Here is a 22,628-nt window from a genome sequence, read left to right as displayed (position 1 = left end):
ATAAAGAAAATTGTACCGCAATGCCAAATAGTTTTCAAGTGAGTGGAACCATGATGTGAGTTCCAGACATGAAAGAGGAGGGATTGATTTTAGCCGACATGGTCAATAGAGGAAATAGCTCTCTGGCCTAACGAAGTCCTACTTATTTCAGTCCCTCTACCACCTTGGACAGGACAGACGACAGATGCATGTCTTGTGGTGTTGAAACATTCTGTGTTTGAACAAGCTTTCTTTATAGAGGCACTAAGGGTGTACATGGCTGAAGTCATGGTTCTGGCATAGAATACTTATAAGTTCTTTCAGAAACTAACACACCTCATGTCATCACCCTAGTTACTTGATTCTTGTTACCTAACATCTGGATAGGACAACCAGTCTTGCATGCAGAATGAATAAACCCAGTGAAGCAATGGCTAAGAAGACATCAACAAGAGGAACACTTGTCCACTTTTCTCCCTGATTCCTCAACTGGTTTTGGTTCTAGTCTTTAGAAGAACTGCAGTTCAAGAGCACTACTCCAACCTTTTTATTTCCTTTTCTGAAATTGTCATTTTCTGGTATCCTGTTGTTGTTGTTAGTCCGAACTCAGTTATGTTAAATGTAGTGTTCATTCTAAACAGAATATGTAGCAGAATATGCCCCACTGAGCTGAAGCTCTCCATACATCCCATGCCCCACACCTAATTTGATTTGTGAATTTATACAGATTTAGACAGGTGAGGAAAGAGACCTATGTCCCTTCTGAGTGCATCTTGGCCCCACCCTCATTCCTGGACATGGGCTCCCCAACAGCTTATCCCCTTTCTTTTGTTCCTTCTACAGTTGATAGTGGATTTTTCCTTCCTAACATCCATACTCAGTGGATGACTTGGGAGAAGGACACACAACAAAGTCCCATTTTTGCTAGCTACGAACTAAAAAATGGGTTTATGTCTTAAGAAGTATTTTTTTCTCGATTCCTAACAAATCCCACTCAATGTCCACTATCAATCCACTTGACTTCGATGGCAGGCACTCATTGGAATTTACTGCAGATAACTCAGCAGTCAAGTTTGATGAAAAGTAACAAAGTACAGAGTACAGTACAGAGTCAAACATTCCTGAGATAGCTTATAAGGTGCATTCAGAAAAAAGCCTATGTGGTAGATCAATTAATGTTCCCATGGATGTGTTGCTGAAAAGGCTTTGTTCATGTACCTCTTGGTCGCCATTTTGAGGCCAAAGTGGATTGGAGGTGAGTGCACTCCACTACCACCGAGCAGTTGCTTAGCGATATGTAATTTATATTTAGTCATTTTATATCAGCACCTAGTGTCTTTAGGGAATTAATGCAATCAGTTAGGGTACTGCATTGTCCCATTTGCTTTGTTGCACCTAATTGTCTAGAGTTTCAGGAACATTGTTGGATTGTGATGGTCTCATCCACCCACATCCCATGTTTCTCACTGTGTGTAGTTTTGCTCGTTTTGCAAGTAAACAACTTGTTAAAGGATATTGCAATCTATCACATTTTTTAAACAGTCACATTGCCGCTGAATACATTGTGAAAATAAATCAGTTTCAAGGAAAAGGGATCTGATATTGAGACACAGTAGACAATTTTGGCTGATCTAAGAATAACAGAGGTTAACATATCAATTATGGCTGATCTCAAGAGAACTGTCAGTGGACCTTCAAGGCTATAATGGCAGCTTACATCTTGCTTGCTGGCATTTTCCAATTAAAAAAAAAATAACATACCACGTAATGGCACTAATTACCAGGGCTTTACCCATACAGTATGGCAAGGCAACATGTTTTTAGGAAGGGCTCAGTCATCTTTATAAGTCCATTAACAAATTCAGAGAAAAGCGTATACTTTCTTATGCTACTAAAATATCAAGGGGCATATGCATCAATTATGCAATCTGGGTATGTACTGCTTGCTCAGGCCTGCTCTTTAGTGATGGGAAGACATATTAACAGCATCCTTTGTTCAGATGCTCAAACACCACCAAAAAAAACACAAGCAACAACTGCCTAAATCTGAATGCTCAGAAAACAGATGTCTGTTGATGTGGGCACAGAAGCATTGTGGGACATGTTAGGAACATCCTCTTCTTAAATTATGTGCAAATGTCAGTTTTAATGAGATATGCAAATATGCCTCTCATAATGCATATTGAACGATTGGAGTCCATCATTCCTCAACTCAATCAGCCGCAAGGCTCTGATATTGCCACCTTATAGTTAACCCAGACAGGATCAAACTCAAACCTTAATGTCATCGTGAAATTAAGTTTACCCAGGAATGATGAAGGACATTTGTTTTTCTTTTGATCCCTAGTGAAATTCACCACTTCAGAGATCTGCTTGAATAGTGGGCATTGCTACATTCAGTCATGTCTGTATGATCTGTAGAGCACTTTTTATCACCTTCATACTGTACCTCCTTAATGCCTAGGCAGTAAACGACTTGCCAAAGCTTACATCTAAATACAATTTCAAACTTCTAGAACCATTTATTCTCTATAAGCGGCAATAAAAAAAGGACTGTAATTCTGAATGCAAAATTTGGTAGACATATGCTGCACCAAAAGGTTGAAGTTCAAAATCTTTCTACGCATGCAAAGATGCAGAGCTGCATTCACAAGAATATTGCAAATGCTTGATGTATGGATTTTCCTCACATTCAAATTATTTTTGCATATAAATGAAACCCTTCATCTTCATCCGCTTAACAGAGGGTGTTATTAGGACAATTTCCCCAGTGCAATATATTTTACCCCTTTAATTTAGCTGTAAGTTTAGAAATGCAGCAGGTGTGGAAATTGTAATTGGTTAAAAAATGCTCAAAGTTCTTACTTTGTAGATGATTGCCAAAGTTTAAGTGGTAACTGCAGTGACAGATATAAGTGAAAACTCTTTTGTATACATCTATCTCACAACTACGAGTGCACACATCTGCACATCTTGATGATGTTTCACAGTCATAAGGGTAACCTCCTCATGGACATATCACCAGATCCCGAATATTGTCAATCAGGATCTGGGGTCTTCAAACAGAGATTCCACTTTAATCAAAATGTACATGAATGAACCTCATAGACATTTTCATGGACCTACCTAATCAGGCTCCTCCTCCTGTTATAAACTCCAAAACTATTTATTTCGCAGGCAATGACATACTCTGTCTCTAAAGTGTAGTTTTAACATATTATACTGATGTATGGAAGAAATAAAGGCAACGAATCAAGAGGACAAATATGAAAACTCTTCATACTTCTTTTTGTTGAAACTGATACATATTAAATGATATCAGACTGAAGCGTGCCAATAAAGAGAAACGAAGCAAGAAACACAATAAATGTTCTTTGGGGAAATATATATCACAATATGCAGTTAACAGTTCCTGGTTAGTTTATGCTCGTAATGACATAGCGATGCTAGGAGTAAAACTGCCAAGACTGATCAATAGCATCCTGAAGGAGTGTGATGTTTGAAGATATTTTTTAAATAATTTGGATTGAGTTTATGAGTTGTTGAAATATGATCAACACAATTCCAATCTATTGAGCTCAACTCAATATATCATTATTTTAACATCGTTATCAACATATTTTACTCATTAAAGCCAATGACAACATGGCATGTTACCTGTAAAGGCAGCTGGAGTCTGAACATCTGTTCCTTCTGCATGAATTCCCAGAGTCTGAAGGGTGTATTCTGCAGCATATGTCTTGGCTTCATCCACAGATGCACACAGTTTGGGAGGTGTAAAAGGATGACTATAAAGCAAATCACATTGTTCAACAGGTCCATTATTCATATATGGCATGAAACAGGTTTTTGATAGAAATATGTGCTAACAATGCCTAGTGTTGGAGACTCAATCTTAAGCATTTGAGTCGAGTTCTGGCCTCAGCTTTTAGAATAAGCACATTATTTGCCGTCACTTAAGCTCAGAGAGACTCATCATAAAGTACCTCCCTACCTAGATAATTGAGGCTGGCTTTTATTAGGTATTGGAATGGGCATTTCAGTACTTCCATAAACTATTGTTATGGATGCTGAACCAAGGAAGCACACTTTGACTCTTTGAAGCAAGTACTATAACCTCAAAGGCAGTAGCAATTAGAAAAAGTGATTATTAAGGTTGGGCATTATTGTGTAGTCTTACATTTATCACACTCTCTGATTATTGTAATTAAAGATGTTTCATGATTGTTGAAAGGTTTCACATATTCAATGTTTAATTTTCTAAAGTTCATTGGAAATACAAGTTGTCTTTTAACTTTTAATCTGCACTTCTGGTATTTCTGCTCATTACTAAAGGATTATAGCCTGCTGTTGAGGGCTATAATGGTTGCTAAAGGTCATGAAACAGAATTATAGACCTGAGCCACAGGTAAGAGCCTATAACAAAGGTAAGGACCTTGAACAACCAGACATAAGGGCTATAATACTATCAGTACATTCCACCCACTGGGTGCAGAATATTCTAAATCAAAAAGGGAGAAACAAAAAGACATTGGAATATTACAACAGGAGGTCTGTATATGCCAATATTGGATCTGAACCACTCCATTATCTTCTGTGCAGTTCCCAGAATTTCAAAATTCTAATGAAGCATAATAAACTGATGCAGAGGACTGTGATGGTCATTAAAAGCATCAAACCAGATTTACATACCAAAGCTGCAGACACATAAAATGGTCTTTAACAACACGAATAGCTCAGAAAGGCAATTATGACATTAGAACATTCCACCTTGTGAATGTAGAATGTCCTAATATAGAAAGACACCAAAATGAAAGATCTGGGATGTTGCTCCCTGAAGGTCTATACCAGCCATTATTGTCCATGAGCCACTCCATTGTCTTCAGTGGAACTCCCAACATTCCAATAATGTTTAACTGCACTACGACTAAGATCCTGCCAAGTCCACTATAAACAGAATAGCTCTTAGAAACTTGACTATTGCAACATTCTCCTCCTTGGGCTTGCTCAATAATGACATCTAGAATATCAACTACCACAATAGTGCAAGTCTATGTATGTAAGGTAAGTATATCATATAATAAGACTGCTTGACTCCACATCCACATGATACAAATACCTATCTTCAAGAAAGAAGATGTGGAGTTAAGAAATGTACACCTATACTCATACACTTACCTTCATATTGGTGTGGTAGTTTACATTCTGGAGACAATATTATGGCAGGGCAATATTTTGGCATCCATTATGGTGGGATACATCTGCTACCAGGCAAGAATGTATAAGCCTAAGTTCAAGAAGACAATATTTTTTTAAATAGTAATGATTTTGGATATGTGAAGGAATTACGTACATAGCTGGATGCTGACTGGCGAGGAGAGGAATTGTGATTTTATACAAGAACAGCTGCCTTTGATCTTGGCCAATTGCAGAGTGAAGCTGATAAACGGGTTGTCCCCAATTATTTTTCTGACAAATTTCTTCCAAAATCTGTGAGATAAAAAAATAATAATTCAATGTACATTTACTTTGCCAGTATTTATGTTATATCAATATTACAATGGTAGTTGACCTATAAGCGTGGGTAATATATAGCACAATATCTGTTTTTAATTTTAATGCTATCATAATCTTAAAATGCATCAAAGGTGCTAAAAAATCCACAGGCAGGAATGCTGTGAGCACTGCCTTTAAATACTCAACTGAGATCACCTCATTCATATCACCTCCACATGAATCAGAGCTCTTTGGGGTCTAATCAGAGGTATAAACAGCATTATAAATTCTACATTGCAGTAGAGCATAAAATGTGATATTGCATATGACTTCCGCCCTCTTCTCACGCACTCTGATCTGTACCCATGGAGAAGGAAAGCAATAACAAATTTTAGTGGGTACACGCTTGTAGAAAGTAAACCCCTGTGAAGACAGAGTTTGAGATGGTAGCTGCAGCCGCCCCACTTCCACATCTTATTTGGTTTTGGAGAGGTGAAGGGGAGGCAGAGAAAGATGGATACACAGCCTGAAATTTAGCAATGGTACAATCCATTTGTACAATCCATTTGGCTGTGCATTGGAGTGACATCACATCAGACGTACAATCAATTTGGGTGTAAAGTGGTGTGATAACACAACAGTGTGCAACCAGTGTCAAATCCTACAGTTATACCTAATGGCTGCTCACAACAACGCAGGGGGCATAACTTGAGAATTTTGTGAAAATTGTGAAATTACACAGAATTATGCAAGGAATATAACCCATATATGGAGCTGAGGATGCATTTTGCTCTAAGAAAATAGCTCTACATGGACAGCATGAACAGCAACAGTCCACAACCGTTCACGCTCGTTAAGTTCATTGTTCCTGTGCTCCTGCAGTAGGATTTTTGTAAGAAATTACTGATAATTTACACAAATAGGCATAATCATGTAATTTTCTGTAATTGTGTGTCAAAAGAGTAACACAAAATTACTGTGATTATTCCGGTATAGTTAACAGTTTGCACAGGCCTTCTCACAACATAAATCAATATGCTCTTAAAGACCATATAAAGTTGTATATATTGAACATGAAGTCACTGTATTTTTATGTAGCAATCTTATAAATATATACAGTGTATAAAAGCATTCTATGTTTTTGGTGTGATTGACCATTAGAAGATATTATGAAATGAGTCCACACAGATGAGGATACACCTTAAAGCACATGAGCATTAGGAATGGCAAAAATGAGAAATCCCCAAGTTAAATTTTAATGATTTTAGCCACCAAAGTGTACCAAAGTGACCCTTTGTGCATATCTGAAAAAAACTAAATTCCATGGATTGGGCAGTGCATTGTCCAACTCAGTGGAAATCTATGTCAGTAAAAAACATTCAGCTTAAGTCCTGAAACCACTTTCTGAGCACTTGGAATTATCTTTGCATAGCACTCAATGACTTTGGCACAGAGAGACATTCTAAAGGCGAAAAGCCCAAGAACACCTAGGCCCTCATTACAAGGCTGGCGATTTTAAGACCGCCAGCCTGGTGGTGGCGGTCAGGATTGCCCCTCCTGTGGTGGTCCTATGGTCACATAAAGACCCTAGCGGTGAGACTCACCGTCTCCATCTGGATTGGGGATCCTGACAGGTTTACGGCGGGTGGAGGTCTTAATCCACCAGGGCAGCGCTGCATGCACCCATGCCCTGCGGAATTCGACCTTTCTCTCCGCTAACCTTTTCATGGCAGTATTACTGCCATGAACAGGCTGGTGGAGAACAGGTGCAGGGGGCCCCTCTGCACTGGCCATGTACTTGGCATGGGCAGTGTAGGGGTCCCACTGCCCAGCACCCTCACAATGTTCACTGCCTGCTGTGCAGACAGTGAACATTGCAAGGATACTGGTGCACCCTGCAGACAACAGCATTACCGTTGGCTCGATTACGAGCCAGAGACAATGCTGCCGCCTGTTTCCCGCTAGGCTGATGGGTGGAAACCTCAGTTGCCACCGTCGGCCTAGCAGGAAACACCTAATAGGTCAGGTGGGTTGGTCACTCCTATGGCGGCTGCCGCCCTGTCTGGAGTTTGGCACACAGGAAAACTCAAAATGAGGCCCCCAGTTTCTTTGCATTATGTGTTTGTCATCAAAAAGGCATGTGTTACTGGTGGCAGTTTTTGACTTCTTACTTTACCAAGGACACCAATTCAGGGTATGTGGATTTGTGAAAGCCTTCCTGGATTCAACGTTTAGCCACATCCTCCTAGGCTGATTTTTGATCCATTACAAAACACAGAAGGTAAAATCTTAGACTGTCCTCTGTTCTTTACTAAGACGTTCAGGCCTAATAAATAAATAAAGGTAAATATACAAATGTAGATTTACTCACATGTATCTTTACTATTACACTGAGGGGTAACTCTTCATGTTCATGTTTTGCTATTTACCATTGGAGTGGAGATGTTCACCTAGGTGTAGATTTACAAGATTTACCTCCTCCAGTAAAGGTATGGAGCCTTATACAGTTGCATCTATGACTGTACAGGCACCACAACTAAATTTACAATCATATTGTATGCCCCCACCCAAGGTTTTCAGACATAGTTTCACCACTGGGCAAACCTTTGCCACAGAAATGGAGATCTCCCTCTAAGAAAATATGAGGAAATATAATAAATCTTATACTTGTGAATAAATTAACTATTTTAATATAAATATAACTTCCAATTATTATAAAATATTCATTATCAACCTGGAAATACTAAAATGCCCTTTTACAGCACATTAACTCTTCCGAATAAAAATATATCAAACAATATATTTCTTAAACTATATTAATTACATGTATAAGTATTACTTTTAAACAATAATGAAAAAAATAATACTTTTATGTTTATGTAATATTTAGTCATATATGTAATTTTGTGAAAATAGTTATATTAATTTGTATTTTTTAATTACGTCTATAATTAAATGTAATATATATATATAATATTTATATATATATATGTGCGTATATATATATATATATATATATACATATGTATATATATATATTGATATTTATATTTCAGTCACTTAAGTATTATTTAATACTAGATTTTACTTATGTGCCTTTCCATCAAAGATCTACCTAATTGAAAAAACCTATTAAAGGCCAGACTGACAAGGCCCGACTGCCACCAGAGCGTCACTTTTTGTGACGCTCCAGTGGTGCTGTGCAGTACACCACATTTATGAAGATTTGCTACTTCCGTGTGTGCTTCATTCTGAAGCACACTTAGTAGTGCCAAATCACCATTGTAGATTTTTCATGTGAAGGAAGGGACACCTTCCTGCACATAAACAATCAATCCCCTCACCCTTGCACTAAGGTGCAAGCGTGTCTGCGTTGGCAGCTACATTTAGCACTGGCGGAGGAGGAAACACAGGGGTGCGCTGTATTTTAGTAAATACGACGCATCCCTGCGTTTTTAAAGTGATGCAGCGCGGTGCTGCAAATTTTGCCTCAGCACCGTGGTGCACCACTTTTTTGTAAATCTGGTGCTAAGTTCTTCTGATCTCTATGTGTTCTGAAGATATGTATTTGTAAAGATTTCTCTTTTCTTTCGGCCCTGTGAGAGCTTTTCCTCTTCCTCATGCCCAAGTATCCTCTAACGTCTTATTCTATTTCAACGTCAATGTATAGTGTTCGCTTTCGATCCTATAAGTTACACTAATCAATAATATCCTTCATTGTGTTCAAAGCATTAATACTGACCTTGCTGCCACTTGGCACACCGGCAAATATAGCCATGTAATACATGATTTACTCAATCAATAAAATCATCAAGAACTGTGAAAGCAATGTATTATAGCATAGCTTTCTAAAATAATGCTCATTAATAATTTCATAATGTGCAACTTTAAACATGCAAAATCTTGTTCCAAACATGCAAAGCGATGCATTCTAGTGTAAAGTCTACAATTTCATAAAGAAATCAATACATAAAAAATATGTAATAATACCAAGAATGGCCTTAATTTGTAATGAGTCTTTTCAGCCATTTGCTGCAGTTCTCAATTTTTGGGTACCCTAAATCTTTCTAATTTGACCTACAATCACGTGAAGCAGTAGTGCAATGCCCCTTAGAATATATGGATTAGAAAGACAAGAACATGTTTGAATGCAAGCGCTGCTGCTGAACATAGTGAAACTCAAAGCCCACAGATTACACTCTTAGTCGATACAGCTGTCCTCACCAAGAGGTTCTGTAAAGAATCGACTGACAAAGTGTTTTAGTAACAACAAAGCTCAACAAAACCAAAACTCTTAATTGTTCAACTGAAGAGTTTTACAATTCACTACTTCTGGAATGCCTGTTTTACAGTAGAATGTGCTGTACATTTTAGTTTTGGATTTAAGTTAGATCATAGATATTTTAATGATTGCAAAATTGTTGTTAATATCTGAGAGCTATTCCATAATCATGCCATCAGCATGTCCATTTAATATTCTTGTTGGAGGTTTTAGCAGGTCTTTTTTGTGTACACAGATTGCCATCTATAACAAGGGACAGATGTACTAAGGTTCGATTCTGAAAAAACGGTCACAAAATGCACACTGACATTTTGTGAATTGAATCAGATTTTGCAAACACCACCTATGTACTTATAGGTCAGTTCACACATAGAGATTTACAGGGGGTTACAGTCAGTGGCGGGTCCTCTGCTATGGCGGAGGAGCGTCTCATTCCCAGCCAGCAGCAGCAGCTATGTTTATTATGGTTTTATTGTAAAAGGGGTGGGGCCACAGGCAATGACAGGGACGGAGGAGCAGTGTGCATGTATGTTTGGCCGGCCATCTCGGGCTGGCCAAACCCACATGCGCATCGAGCTGTCTCCAACCCTGCACTGTGTTGGCCGGGTTGGAGAGAGCAGGCAGAGGCTCCCACTCTGCCTGGGAGCACCAAGCCCGGGCGCTCTCTGTACAGTCCTAATGCTACCTTCATGATGCTAGGAGCATGAAAGCAGCATTAGGATTGGCAGCAGGGCAGGCTGGGAGCCTGTGCCTGCAGTGAGGACAACGGAGCAGCGTGGTGAGAAAGGTACGTTTAAAAAAAATGTATTACTATTATTATTTTTTTGTTTCCCCCCTTAAACACTGTGCTGCCCCGCCCCTTTTCATCCTGCGAGTCGCAACTGATTACAGTACTAACTGACCAGTAAATATTAATTAGGCCGGTCGCATTTTGCATTCCCCTGGGATTTGCTACAATCAGAGGCTTGGTGACCTCCAAGGGACAGCAGACCATCAACCCTGAGATTGCATTCCAAAGCTGAAAACTTTTTTTTTTAAAGCAGGCTGAGTTATTTAAACAAATCGGGGCTTCTTTAAAAGCAGTTTTCTGTTTTAGAAAACTTAAGTGAGAGCAGTAAGTGGTCCCATAAACCACTGCCTATTTACTCCAAAGAACTCCTCCACCCCTCGACTGCCAAGGGAAACACGTCCAAATGCGTCATGTTCCCCTTCACGAATAATCTACCTTCGATTTGGAAGCTGGTAACTGATCACTGATTTGCTACCGCCATTGCAGTCGCAAACCAATAACACATTCCAAACTGACTTGTAATTTAGGAGGAAAGCCCTTTGAACAGACTTTCCAAATTGCGATTTGGTATAAATTGGTAACCTATTTTGCGATTTAGATTTTTCTGAATTGCAAAATGGGGTTAGTGTATACAAGAAAAGGGTTGTGCAGTCGCAAACCCAGTGATCTGGTGAATTGCTGGGATTGCAGCTACAAAAACACTTAGTACATCTGGCCCCTAATTTCCAGAGTAAGTAGGTCTGCAAATGTCCAGTTTATACATAGCACTCTATACAGGCATTTTACCCTTGCTCAAGCCAAATCCAATGTAACCAGCAGGGCAAATGGGGCATACAGCAATAAACACATGTAGCTAGATTCACTCAGTTTGGACACTGTAGGCATCAGAAATCTAGTTTTCCAATTTTAAAGTCAACATCTTAGTTTCCATATCACATTGGCAAGGTAACTAAACGGATTAGCAGAAGATATTATGTACCTCCACTTTGTAAACAACATTGTCACCGACACGATCAGCATAATCTGCTTTTCATTTCTATTTCAGTGTGGTGCATAACGTACCTGTGTTGCTTGCTTAATTCCTTGAGGTTTTAAAGAAACAGGGTTCATTGGTGTAATCTCCATTCCAGGCAAAATGTCGAAGAGCTTGTCATCTCCCCTCTTGTCTCCTTTAATCTGGTATCCGGGACAGCCGCGCCCCAGGCCCGTGTATGCCAGGTATCCGCGTCCTCCAAGTCCTCTAACTCCCGCAGCCCCTACAGGTACACTCATGTAAATGTCTAGGAATGTAAGAAGGCATTAAACTGAATCAAATCACAGGAAAATCACCCTGATTCCTATCAATGGAAAGGTTAGCCACAAGAACAGATCTGTATTACTGAAATGGGATTCAACATTGGCAGCTGGACTCAATGTCAGATTATGGGATTGACCAATATGCCCCCTTTTGCATCAATATAATTAAGTAATACAATAGGGATTTATGTTTTATTTTCAAAAATGTAGATGTGTGACTTTTGGTGTACTGTGCTTTGGTGCCTTCCAAGATGATGAGTTAAACCTAAGTGACAATTGTTTGTGTGACAATGCTGTAAATATGTTCAACAAATAGCCCTATAGGGTAGCACTTACAAATTGTCACTAACCAATGGGGGAACAAAGGGTTGTGAAATAGGAAGGAAATACATTTAGTGTTCCCTGCTGCAATGGCATTCAAATTTAGAATGAAGTGCTTCCACTGACATAGCTGGAGCACTTTTGTTGTAAATGGTATGATATTGGGCCACCATATAATGGTGGACTCCTCAGCATTATTTTTGCTTCCCAAATACAAAACTCCAAAGCAGCATATTTTTCTGAGGAAAAATATGTATTAGAAAGCAGGCTCTAAATAGGGCAGTTCTTCTAATGCACAGATCCTGTATCCCTGTGCCAGGATGGTTGCTGGGCTAAGAGATAATGATGGTGGAATGAGGTAGGGGTTTCAAAGGACATGGCCCAAGCTGTTGAGGGACTCCCACTGCACTAAACCCTTAATGACACCCCCTCCTTAGCGTGTTGAACTTTGTCAGATACCATAGCATCAATAACTCTTCATGGACATATTTAGATCATAATATCATGGATTACTTTCTTCTAGGATATTCATATGTTCTGCCTTCTAACTGACTCTCCTCCATCCTTTGTACTGGCTTTGTTAAATAAGGTACTCTTTCAAGGAATAGCCAGGAGGAAAACCATTTTTGCACAGGTTTTTCATGTTTGCTACTTTAATCTGTTGTAAGACTTTAATCTGCAGTAGGGTTCCTAACCACTGTTAATTCCCAAAGGTCAAAGTATTTCCATTTGTCTCGACCTTCAGTCACACCAGTTAAATTTCCTACCCCTCGAAAGGAAAATAATGCATTTTCATAAAAAAGGGGAACTGGCAGGTGTCTCTCATCTTTATCTCCTGCTCTTTTGAAAGCAGTTAGGAGTCAGAATGACACACACACATGTACATATGAATTTTAGAACAAAGTTGTTACTTATTATATTCTGTTCATCTACAAATCATGTAAGAACTATCATAATAATTGTCAATAATTCAGTGAACACTCCAATCATATTTCATCACACACCCACACAATATATTTAGAACTAAACTTAAGTTACTGAGAGCTGAGTACAACTATTATATTTCTACAGTTCCAGGCCGGATTATGTATAATCCCTCATATACATTATTCCACCATATCTGAAGCCAAGAATCTGCTGTGAGTGTTCCTATAGAATCCAGTCCATCTTCCTTTACCCTCCCCAAACTATCATACCTTTTATATCTTTATAATTTATCGTGGTCGCTGGAGCGAGGAGGGTTCTCGTCTCAGTTCAAGTAAAGAACAGTTAAACAATGCCTCAGTTTTAATTTCAGGAAATGACTTGACAACTGACAATGGTTATTTTCTTTAGTTCAGAATCACAGGAAGTACAAAAACTCATTTTTTAAATTAAATTAGGTCTCTTGCTACTGTAAGATGTTAAATGCCGCAGAGAGTGGAAGTTCAATTCACCAGTTTATTAAGAGCAACAACAAAATATAAGAGCACATTTAATTTTGTAACTCTGCATTTCCAGCGAACTCATGTTAGGCCACTGCAAATCACAGTCTTTCTATAGACAGCTAAATCCAACGGTGCAGAGTCTAGAGTTAGTGTTCGAAATAGAAAGTCTGTGGCGGTTTTAGGCTCAACTTCCTAGTGGCCTCAGAAGAGGAAATGAACTGTACAATATTGCAGATTATCATCACTGGCCAGATATTTCAGCTAGAGCCAGATAAAAAAGTAGCTTTTGGAAGGCCATGGACTAGCAAGATGTGGTGTTCCCAGGAATTGAGGATGTCAGGCATTCCGTTCTCCTGAGGGATACTTTGTGATACCTGGTACCAACAGGAATGAGTGCTGCTAGGATAGGTCTCTCCATTATTACTTTGGTTTCCTGAGTCTCGGTCACAGCTGGGAACTTTGGCCCGCGGCGGCCACTTCAATCAAATATCAAGGGGAGGGGCGGGTGGAGGGGAAATAAAATGCAGAGACACCAGCTCAGGCTCCCCATGCAATCCTGAAACTGCTCCAATACTATGCTTAGCATGAGAGCAGCATCAGGATTGGTTGGAGCGGCTTGGTCTGCCACTCAGATAGTGCACTGGGGTCTGCGCAGTTTCTCCAGCCCAGCTGTGCAACACAGCCGGGTTGGAGAAACCTAAGTGCACAAGCCAGTTAGGCCATCCTAAGATGACTGGCCAAACTGACATATGCACTTAGGGGCATATTTATACTCTGTTTGCGCCGAATGTGCGTCAAAATTTTTGACGCACATTCAGCGCAAACACTGCCCCATATTTATACTTTGACGTCCGACCCCGCGGGCGTCAAAGTTCCACCATGTGCGTCATTTTTTAGAAGGGGGAACCAGCCTTGCGTTAATTATATGCAAGGTAGGCGTTCCCTTCCAAAAAATGACTTTAAGGCCTGTGCCCCATATTTATACTCTGGCGTCATTTTGACGCACAGGAGGGGGCAGGCCTTAAAAACCGGCGCCCAGCCTGATGGGCGCCATTTTTTAACGCCTGGGTCAGGGCAGGCGTTAAGGGACCTGTGTGCTCAGAAGGAGCCCAGAGGTGCCCTCTCATGCCCCCAGAGACACCCCCTGCCACCCTTGTACACCCCAGGAGGACACCAAAGAATGGAGGGACCCATCCCAGGGAAGTTAAGGTAAGTTCAGGTAAGTATTTTTTTTGTGGCATAGGGGGCCTGATTTGTGCCCCCCTACATGCCACTATGCCCAATGACCATGCCCAGGGGACATACGTCCCCTGGGCATGGCCATTGGGCAAGGGGGCATGACTCCTGTCTTTGCTAAGACAGGAGTCATTTCAATGGGGGTTGGGCGTCAAAACAAATGGCGCAAATCGGGTTGAGGCCAAAATTTTGCCTCAGACCTGACTTGCCCCATTTTTTGACGCCCAAGCTCCATTTTCCCCTACGCTGGCGCTGCCTGGTGTGAGTCATTTCTTTTGACGCACACCAGTCCGCAGCGCCGGCTAACGTCATCCAATAAATAAGGTGCCCGCATGGCCCTTTGGAATGGCGTTAAAATTTTTGACGCACAACTGCGTTGGCGCAGTTGTGCGTCAAAAAGTATAAATATGGGCCTCAGTGCACTAACTCCACTCTTTCTCCCCCTTCCCATGGCCCAACCCGCCCCTCCCTCCACATGCTGCCTGAGCCAGTCGCTGAAAAACAACAGTAAAATATTGTTTTATTTATCAGCTGCTGGGTAAGCTAGTGGGGTGACACTCCGTCACCATTGAGAAGGAGCCATTAAAGCGTTTGGCTAAGCACAAGACAATTCTGGGTGCATTCCAGCTGGCTCTTCTGCAACCATGGGTGGCGGTCTGCTTAGTGTCGGTACATATATTCCAAATGTAAAATCATTTATTGTGGATGTGTAGACCTGCTGTCATAGGTTTATCTCCATAGAAGTAGTGATAGTGCACATATATTAGGAGTGGAAGATACTTAGGAGTAGGATTCTTTGAGGTCACCTTGAAGTCTGGTTGGATAAAACCCGATGAAGTTTATTTACAGGCTGAAAACAAGACAGCACAATGACACTAATTCACAGCTGCTTCAAGCGCCAGCAACCAACTGCCAGAACCCAGAACTTCCATGATGGTGTTCTTTAAAGGACAGGAACAAAACATATCACACCTTTCCCCTTTACAAAATTTCCCTAATGCACAAAAATACCACACAACTATGCCCACTTATTTAAACTGCATAGCACAATCTAAAATCTCAATAGCGCATACTAAACACCCCTCCCCTGAAAGTGACAAAAATAATCAGTTCAGCATTTAATCCTTCAAATATCCAGGTGGAGGTACATGTCTTCTATTCCTCCTGATGGGAGCGGAATCCTTCATTGGTCTGGGCGACAAACTCTCCTCACACACCCTTGCCTCAAAATCCATATACAAGTATCATCCCTTTAAAGTAGACATTTGGCATCTAGACAAACATGCATGTCCTCCATCAATGGGCCTGCTCTCATCCCCATACCACAAATACTCTGTCAGAGCACACTCCCACTTATTGACATTGGTGTCCTTGCTGTCCTTGCTGAGCAAAACTGTGCTCCTCTTGCTCCAGCACTTACAATTTCCCACAAGAATTGCATGTTTGGACACTTTCACAGTGTGTGTTGTAGGAAATTGGGTTATTAGTTGTGTGGCCTGCACATGTTTTTGGTCCTCAATTGTCCTTGTTGGGAATCAAGCACTCCACTGTAGCACTTGACCCTCAGGGTAGTAAAGCAGAGCAGTTCAAGGCCTACTCAGGGGAGGTGGTGTGGGCTAGCAATCACTGTTCACTGGCACACAATAATAACACCCACAAACTGACTGTCCAGTCAATACTTTTTCTTTACAGAAAGAAGTACATTTATTATACACACTCTACTAAATACTACTCAATAATACACAAATATGTACATTTGCTGATGTAAAATGCCATGGATGACATTGTATAATCGCCATTGACTACCCCTAAAGGAGTCATACAAACATATCAAGTAAGTCTACTGTACTGACTTGGTCAAGGTTCAGGAGCAGCAAACCATATGTTAAAATTATCATTTAATACTTAAGTGCAATAATCAAAAACAATAATCCTGAATGAATGCACTTATTAATGTTAATAAAGCGTTTTCGCTTTCATCATTAATCATGACACCATTTTTAAATCAATAAAGCATTAAAGTGAGCAAAATGCATTTGTGTATCTTTTATACCATTTCCAGACATAAAACTGCAATTATAAATCAGCACCTAGAGAGCACCACATTTTAATTACATTGCATTGCAACCATAGGCTTACTGCAAGACTTGCTTCTTCTTTAATCTATTTTAAGCCTTTTAAGCAACAACAACTGCAACTCAAAACACAACCCCTACATGGAGCAGCACTCCCAGCTGTAGAGCAAAAGCTTCCGCCTTGGCAGTACTTAAGAACATAGACTAAATCCTGGAGGGGTCATTGATTCATTGACCCCACAAACTTAGGGTCAGTACTCTGATAAAAATCCCTTGAGGGAGCTGCTGAGCTCCTTTAGTCCCCCATCCAAGCCCCCTTGGTAACGTTGGTGGTGCCTCCTTCCCATTTCGGGGGCCACCACATGCGGCACAATGTGCAAGCAACAAAAGCCCAACAGGGCATTATGGGGCACTCCTCTGGGATCAGTGAACATTTTAGTAGCTGCACTCCTGCTGAGCGAGGAAGAGCCTTGTAGATTTTCCTTTGTGTATCTTTCCTTCTTGAGGGTGTCTGGTCCCATCCGGTAATCCCTCCACAGTCCTCACGGTGGGGGCAGCTCAGGGAGCCCACCCCTGCCTGCCCCAACGGCTCCCGTGTGGCCTACATCTCTGCATGCACCTGCGGGAGTTGGCAGTCTCTTGTTTCCTGCCTGTTCCCATGGACAGGCGTGCACACGATGGTGGATGGCTGTTGCCCTCCGACACAGGCACGGGAAGCAAGGCAGGCCCACCGTTACGGTGGGGGAACACAACGGCACTCCTCTCCCACTGATGGCCTATAGGGGTTGGTATGGGGTCCTGACTTCCCTCCTAGGTAATACAGCCATGGGGATTGGTTACTCCTGGCTCTCTGTACCAGCCTTCCTCCTTGTCTTGGTTTCTGGGTGCGAAAGTTCAGGGCTTTCCCATAGCTGGTCCTCAGAGGGTGTAAGGGGCCAACCTCATTAGCACTTGGGGAGAGGACAGAGGTCCTGGGGTCAACTGGGCAGAGTCCTTAGTCCTTAATGGGGATCAAGGGTTGCTTCTTCCAGTTCTCAATGACTGTCTCAGGGTCCAGCATTGAAGCACAGAAAAAAAACCAGGCAAGAGAGAGTATCCCTCTTGTGCAAGAGTTTCAAAGGGGAGAGGAAGGTCCCAGAACACCTGGCCAATCCTAGGGTAACCTCTCCACCCCTGTCCCAACCCTCCTGCAGAGCATGCTGGGACAGTTCAAAATGTCATCATCCAGAATTCACGGGTCACATCTGCTCCTGGGGTCTCAGCTCCACCCCTCACTGACATCACTGCTAGGATCTTGCACACCAAATGTTCAAAGAGAGACCCCTACTGGGCTGGCTTCAGTTGTCTGGGCTACCTCCTTTGTTCAGTGGGCTTGGGAAGACCCACCCCTGGTACAGTCTGACAGCTAAGTGATTGATGAAGTTGATTCAGCCCCACTCCTTTTCTCCTCGGGCTCTGGGAGAAGTATTGGTAATTGATCCCTTTGTGTGTGGAGGTCATTGTTCCTGCTGCCGGAGAATAATGCGATTAACTGGGCACAGCAGTAGGACAAAAGCCCAGGGCTGTGATCCTGAGCTGAATCAGAGAAATATGACAATCCTAAATCCTGCACAGGTTGCACCCCAATTTAATATGTCAATTGTCTCTGTAGGCCAAAGGGAAGTGAAGCTGAACTCTAAGTCAATTCTCTCCCTATGGATAATAAAGTGTCACTACAGACAATACAGTAAATCACATTCACTTCGCCTATTAATGTACACTAATAATAACTTATAAGGTCAATATCTAAACCTGTATAGTGCCCATTGTGCCAGGCTACCTATGTGCAATTACTGGGCTGCACATGACAGTAGTCTCCCATGTGCAGCCCTCACATGTGTGCTCATGCTTGTGTACACATGATCATGTGTAACCACCCAAGTGCCCCTTATCCTTGCTGTGTCGCAGTGGCCTTATCTAAAAATGCAGACACTGGTGAGAAACACACATAGTCCGTTTACCATGTGATTTCCATGGGTGAGACACATGTAGTGAGACTCACCTACATTAAAAAGTTCAAAAGCAGGTAATCCGAAAAGCAACAAATCCAAGTGTACTTAATGGGTGGAACACCATTGCAAAATGCATCTTGGTAGAAAACACTTGGAAGTGTTCTTCCTGGTGCCTACCGTTGTCCTCTTTATTTTCACCACATCACCCATCTGGAAGTTCACCTCTCTTATTTTCATGTCCTCATAATACTGTTTACTTTTCAGCAGTGTATGTTCTACTCTTCTGCGCACCTTTCCCTAATCAGGCAACCTGTCATTACTTTGTGTGCGCTCCAACACCCAATTCGGATTCAGTTTGCATGACGCATGCCTACCTTTCAACAAAAAATAGGAATTCCAGTCGAGGAATGTGAGGTATTGTGATGACCCCCAAAAGCTCTCCTGAACAGCTTCTGACATATCCTTACTTACGATGACAGCCAACTACATTGTTTCTTTCAACATCCTGTTCACCCTTTCCACATGGCCTCTTCCCTGCAAAACAGATCCTTCATCAAATCAAAAGCAGCACACATGAGGGGTTCTCTCAAAACTTTGCAAGCAACCCACATGGAGCCGTAGTCTACCAACACCAGTGCATACCTTCTCGCCACACAGAGATTATACGTAGCGCCTATAGAATTGATTCTCAACTTCTCCTATAAACCACCAGGAAACTCTGGTTGAAGGGCAGTATTATGCGCACAGAAAGATTTGTCTGCATCCTGACAATTTCACATCTACACATGTGTTTCCACTTCCATATCCATTCCTGGCCACCAATAATACAACCAATGTATCTTCTTACTACCGGTCATCCGAGCAAAGTCAATCAACCTGGCTCTCAACTCCACCGGAGAAATCAACAAGTTTCCCCTGAGAATTACATCACTTTGGACCGCTAGCTTATCCATAAAATTTTTTAAACAAATGAATATTATCACTCACATTCCTCTCCTCAGCCCAACCCTGAACAATTAAATCCTTATTTCTTCTTTGCACTCTTCTCGCTCTGAACATTGTTTCTATTCTTGTAATCACACATTTCACCTCCTCCCCCTCCTCCTTACTGTCTGTAAGGCTGGCTGGCAATGGGACACCCACAATTGAAATCAGCACGAAAGTTCTTCCCACCGAGAATATGTTTGACAACGAAGCTGAATTTGTACATCCCAGATAACAATCTCTTTAACCTTGGGCTAGGCTAACTTTGTTAAGAGCATTGTCAGAGATCAGAAAAACAAGAGATTTGTGGTCAGTTACAAGGGTAAATGTCTTCCTCCACAGAAAAGTTGCAAAATTTCTGGGTGCCCAAATGCAGGGCAAAACATCCCTTACAATAGTACTGTAGATGCGCTACAGTTTGGACAGGCATCTTAAAGCAAAAGCAATAGAATGTTCCTTTCCATTAACCAACTGAGTAAGCACAGCACTCAGTCCCACACCACTTGCCTCCAATGTAACTACAGATAGCACATCATCCCTGAAGGCACGTAGAGCTGGAGTCTTAACAATCAGAGCCTTTATATTTTCAAAAGTAGCCTTCTCCATGCTTTTCCAATTAAATTACTCACCCTTCCACAATAACCTTCTCAGAGGTTCCGTCTAAAGAGCTAAATTTTCAATAAAGCATGAGTAGTACTCATATGGCCCAAGAAAATGATCTCAAATGCTCCTTATCCTCAGGTTCAGGGTTGCGTTTCATTGTATCTCTTAAGTCTGTTTTGAGTTCAATGCCTTTACCAGAAATGAAGTGACCTGGATAATCTAGATTGTCCACTAAAAATGTGCACTTTTCTTTTTTTACATTAAAGCCATGCATTTCCAAAACATGCAACATATCACTCAAAGCATTCAGATGATCCTTCACATCCTTAGAAAAAAACCAGAATGCCACCTTGATATACCAATGATATTCTTGCACTCTCAAAAGAACCTGAACAGTAGTTTCTGGAGACTGCAAAGCAGCATCTAGAAGAACCTGAAAGGTCCAAAAGGGATGTTAAAGGCTGTTAAAGAGCGTGACTATTCCTCTAGATCCACTTGATGATATGCCACTCTCAGATCTATGCATGGAAATACTTTGGCACCACCCAACTGAGCCAACATTTCCTGAATATTTGGTAAAGAAAAACAAGTAATCAAGATCTTATTGCTAAGGGACCTCAGGTCAATGCAAAGCCTAATGTTCCCTGTCTTATTTTTCACAACTACAATGTGAGACAACCATTGAGAGGAGTCAATAGGTTCAATGACATTGTCAGCACACAAGTTTTCTAAATGCTGTTTCAATTGGCTTCAAACATGCAGGGGAACATTGTGCACTTTATGGATGACAGGAACAGCATTCTCCATAAGGATGATTTTGTGTTCCTAGCCCTGAACAGCTCCCAGCTTGTCCTCCAATAATGACTTGTGCTTATCCAATATGCATTGAAGTGAATCAGACTGAACTGGAACCTCCAGTAAGGAAATGGGGCAAGAGGCCTGGCCTCAGAATCATGTCACATTTGCCTTGATCCTTCAACCCTAATATATTGTAGCGTCTTTTAGCTACATATGCTTTTGTGACAATTGATCTGTTCTTGTGTGGTATCCCTTCGGTAATATACATCATTATGTCAATGTCATGGCCACCAAATGCCACTGTCTGAACATCAGGGGGTAAAAGCTGTATGGAAATCCAGTCTTTGCAATACAGGTCATCAGTTATGAATGTAATGGGAGATCCTGAATACACTGTGACCTGAACTTCCACATTACCAATTTGGACAATGCAAACTGGCTGACAGTCTCCCTTTCGCTCATATGTTGCTTCCATCATTTTTATAGACAAGACTACCTTGTTAACACATTGAGTAGAGTGCGCTCCCATATCTGAATTGTCATCACACTCTGGAACTATACCAACTTCATGCGTATTTTAGGGCACTCATGAAAAGTGTCCAACCTTTTTCCATTTTAAACACTGCTGGACATCCCCTGGAAATTACCAAATGGCCATTGGAACCACACATGAAACAGCCCCCCTGGTTTCCTGCTCTTGGAACAGTGGTGGCATCAGACTTGGGTTTGATAACAACAGCATTAACAGGTTCCTCTCTGAACTATTCTTGAATCTATTGAATTCTTTAGAGGCTAGTACACATCTTTCCATCCCCCTTGCAATTTCTAAGGTCTCATCTAAAGTGGGATTTCTGCAGCATAACAGTATTTCCTGTATTCTCTTATCATAACAGTTCACTCCAAACTGGTCTCTCAGATACAAATCAATGTTTCCATCAAATGCGCTGGTGGAGAACAAAATGTGCCATTCAGCCGAGAAACTGTCAATTTATATTGATTCCTGTTGTAACTGACAATGGGTTAAAAATTTGTTGTTTTCCACAATTATACTAGTGTCATCCTTGAAATGGTTTTGTAGTCTACTGATGGCTTATACATATGCGTCCCAAGTTTCTGAAGATTGCGTTCCAGTATGTTGATGATCAAAAATGAGTTGTCCTTCTTAGCTCAAACAATTATAGAGGAGAGATAATTTCTTATATGTTCAAATTTTGAACCATCAATTGCAATTAGGTAACTCTTAACCCCTTCGCTGCCAGGCCTTTTCCCCCTCCTGTGCCGAGCCTTTTTTTGGGCTATTTGGGGCAGTTCGCGCTTAGGCCCTCATAACTTTTTGTTCACATAAGCTAC

General features: G+C 41.2%; 1 protein-coding gene across 2 annotated transcripts in view; it reads right to left on the bottom strand.

Moving 5' to 3' along the window:
* A1CF (APOBEC1 complementation factor) overlaps nucleotides 1-22,628 on the bottom strand; it is a 167,189-nt gene that overhangs the window by 3,554 nt on the left and 141,007 nt on the right. Inside the window, exons 9-11 of one of the 2 annotated variants that reach the window (XM_069239876.1) lie at nucleotides 11,610-11,827; nucleotides 5,333-5,469; nucleotides 3,637-3,767 (exon numbers count right to left, since the gene is read on the bottom strand). In XM_069239876.1, the coding sequence (XP_069095977.1) occupies nucleotides 3,637-3,767; nucleotides 5,333-5,469; nucleotides 11,610-11,827 (486 nt within the window). The remainder of the gene's footprint in view (nucleotides 1-3,636; nucleotides 3,768-5,332; nucleotides 5,470-11,609; nucleotides 11,828-22,628) is intronic. The other variant, XM_069239877.1, reaches the window with a different exon arrangement.

This window comes from Pleurodeles waltl, chromosome 6, assembly GCF_031143425.1.
Source record: "Pleurodeles waltl isolate 20211129_DDA chromosome 6, aPleWal1.hap1.20221129, whole genome shotgun sequence".
NCBI lineage: Eukaryota > Metazoa > Chordata > Amphibia > Caudata > Salamandridae > Pleurodeles > Pleurodeles waltl.
Note: the sequence above shows the minus strand (reverse complement) of the source record. Positions and strands in the feature narration are given on the sequence as shown.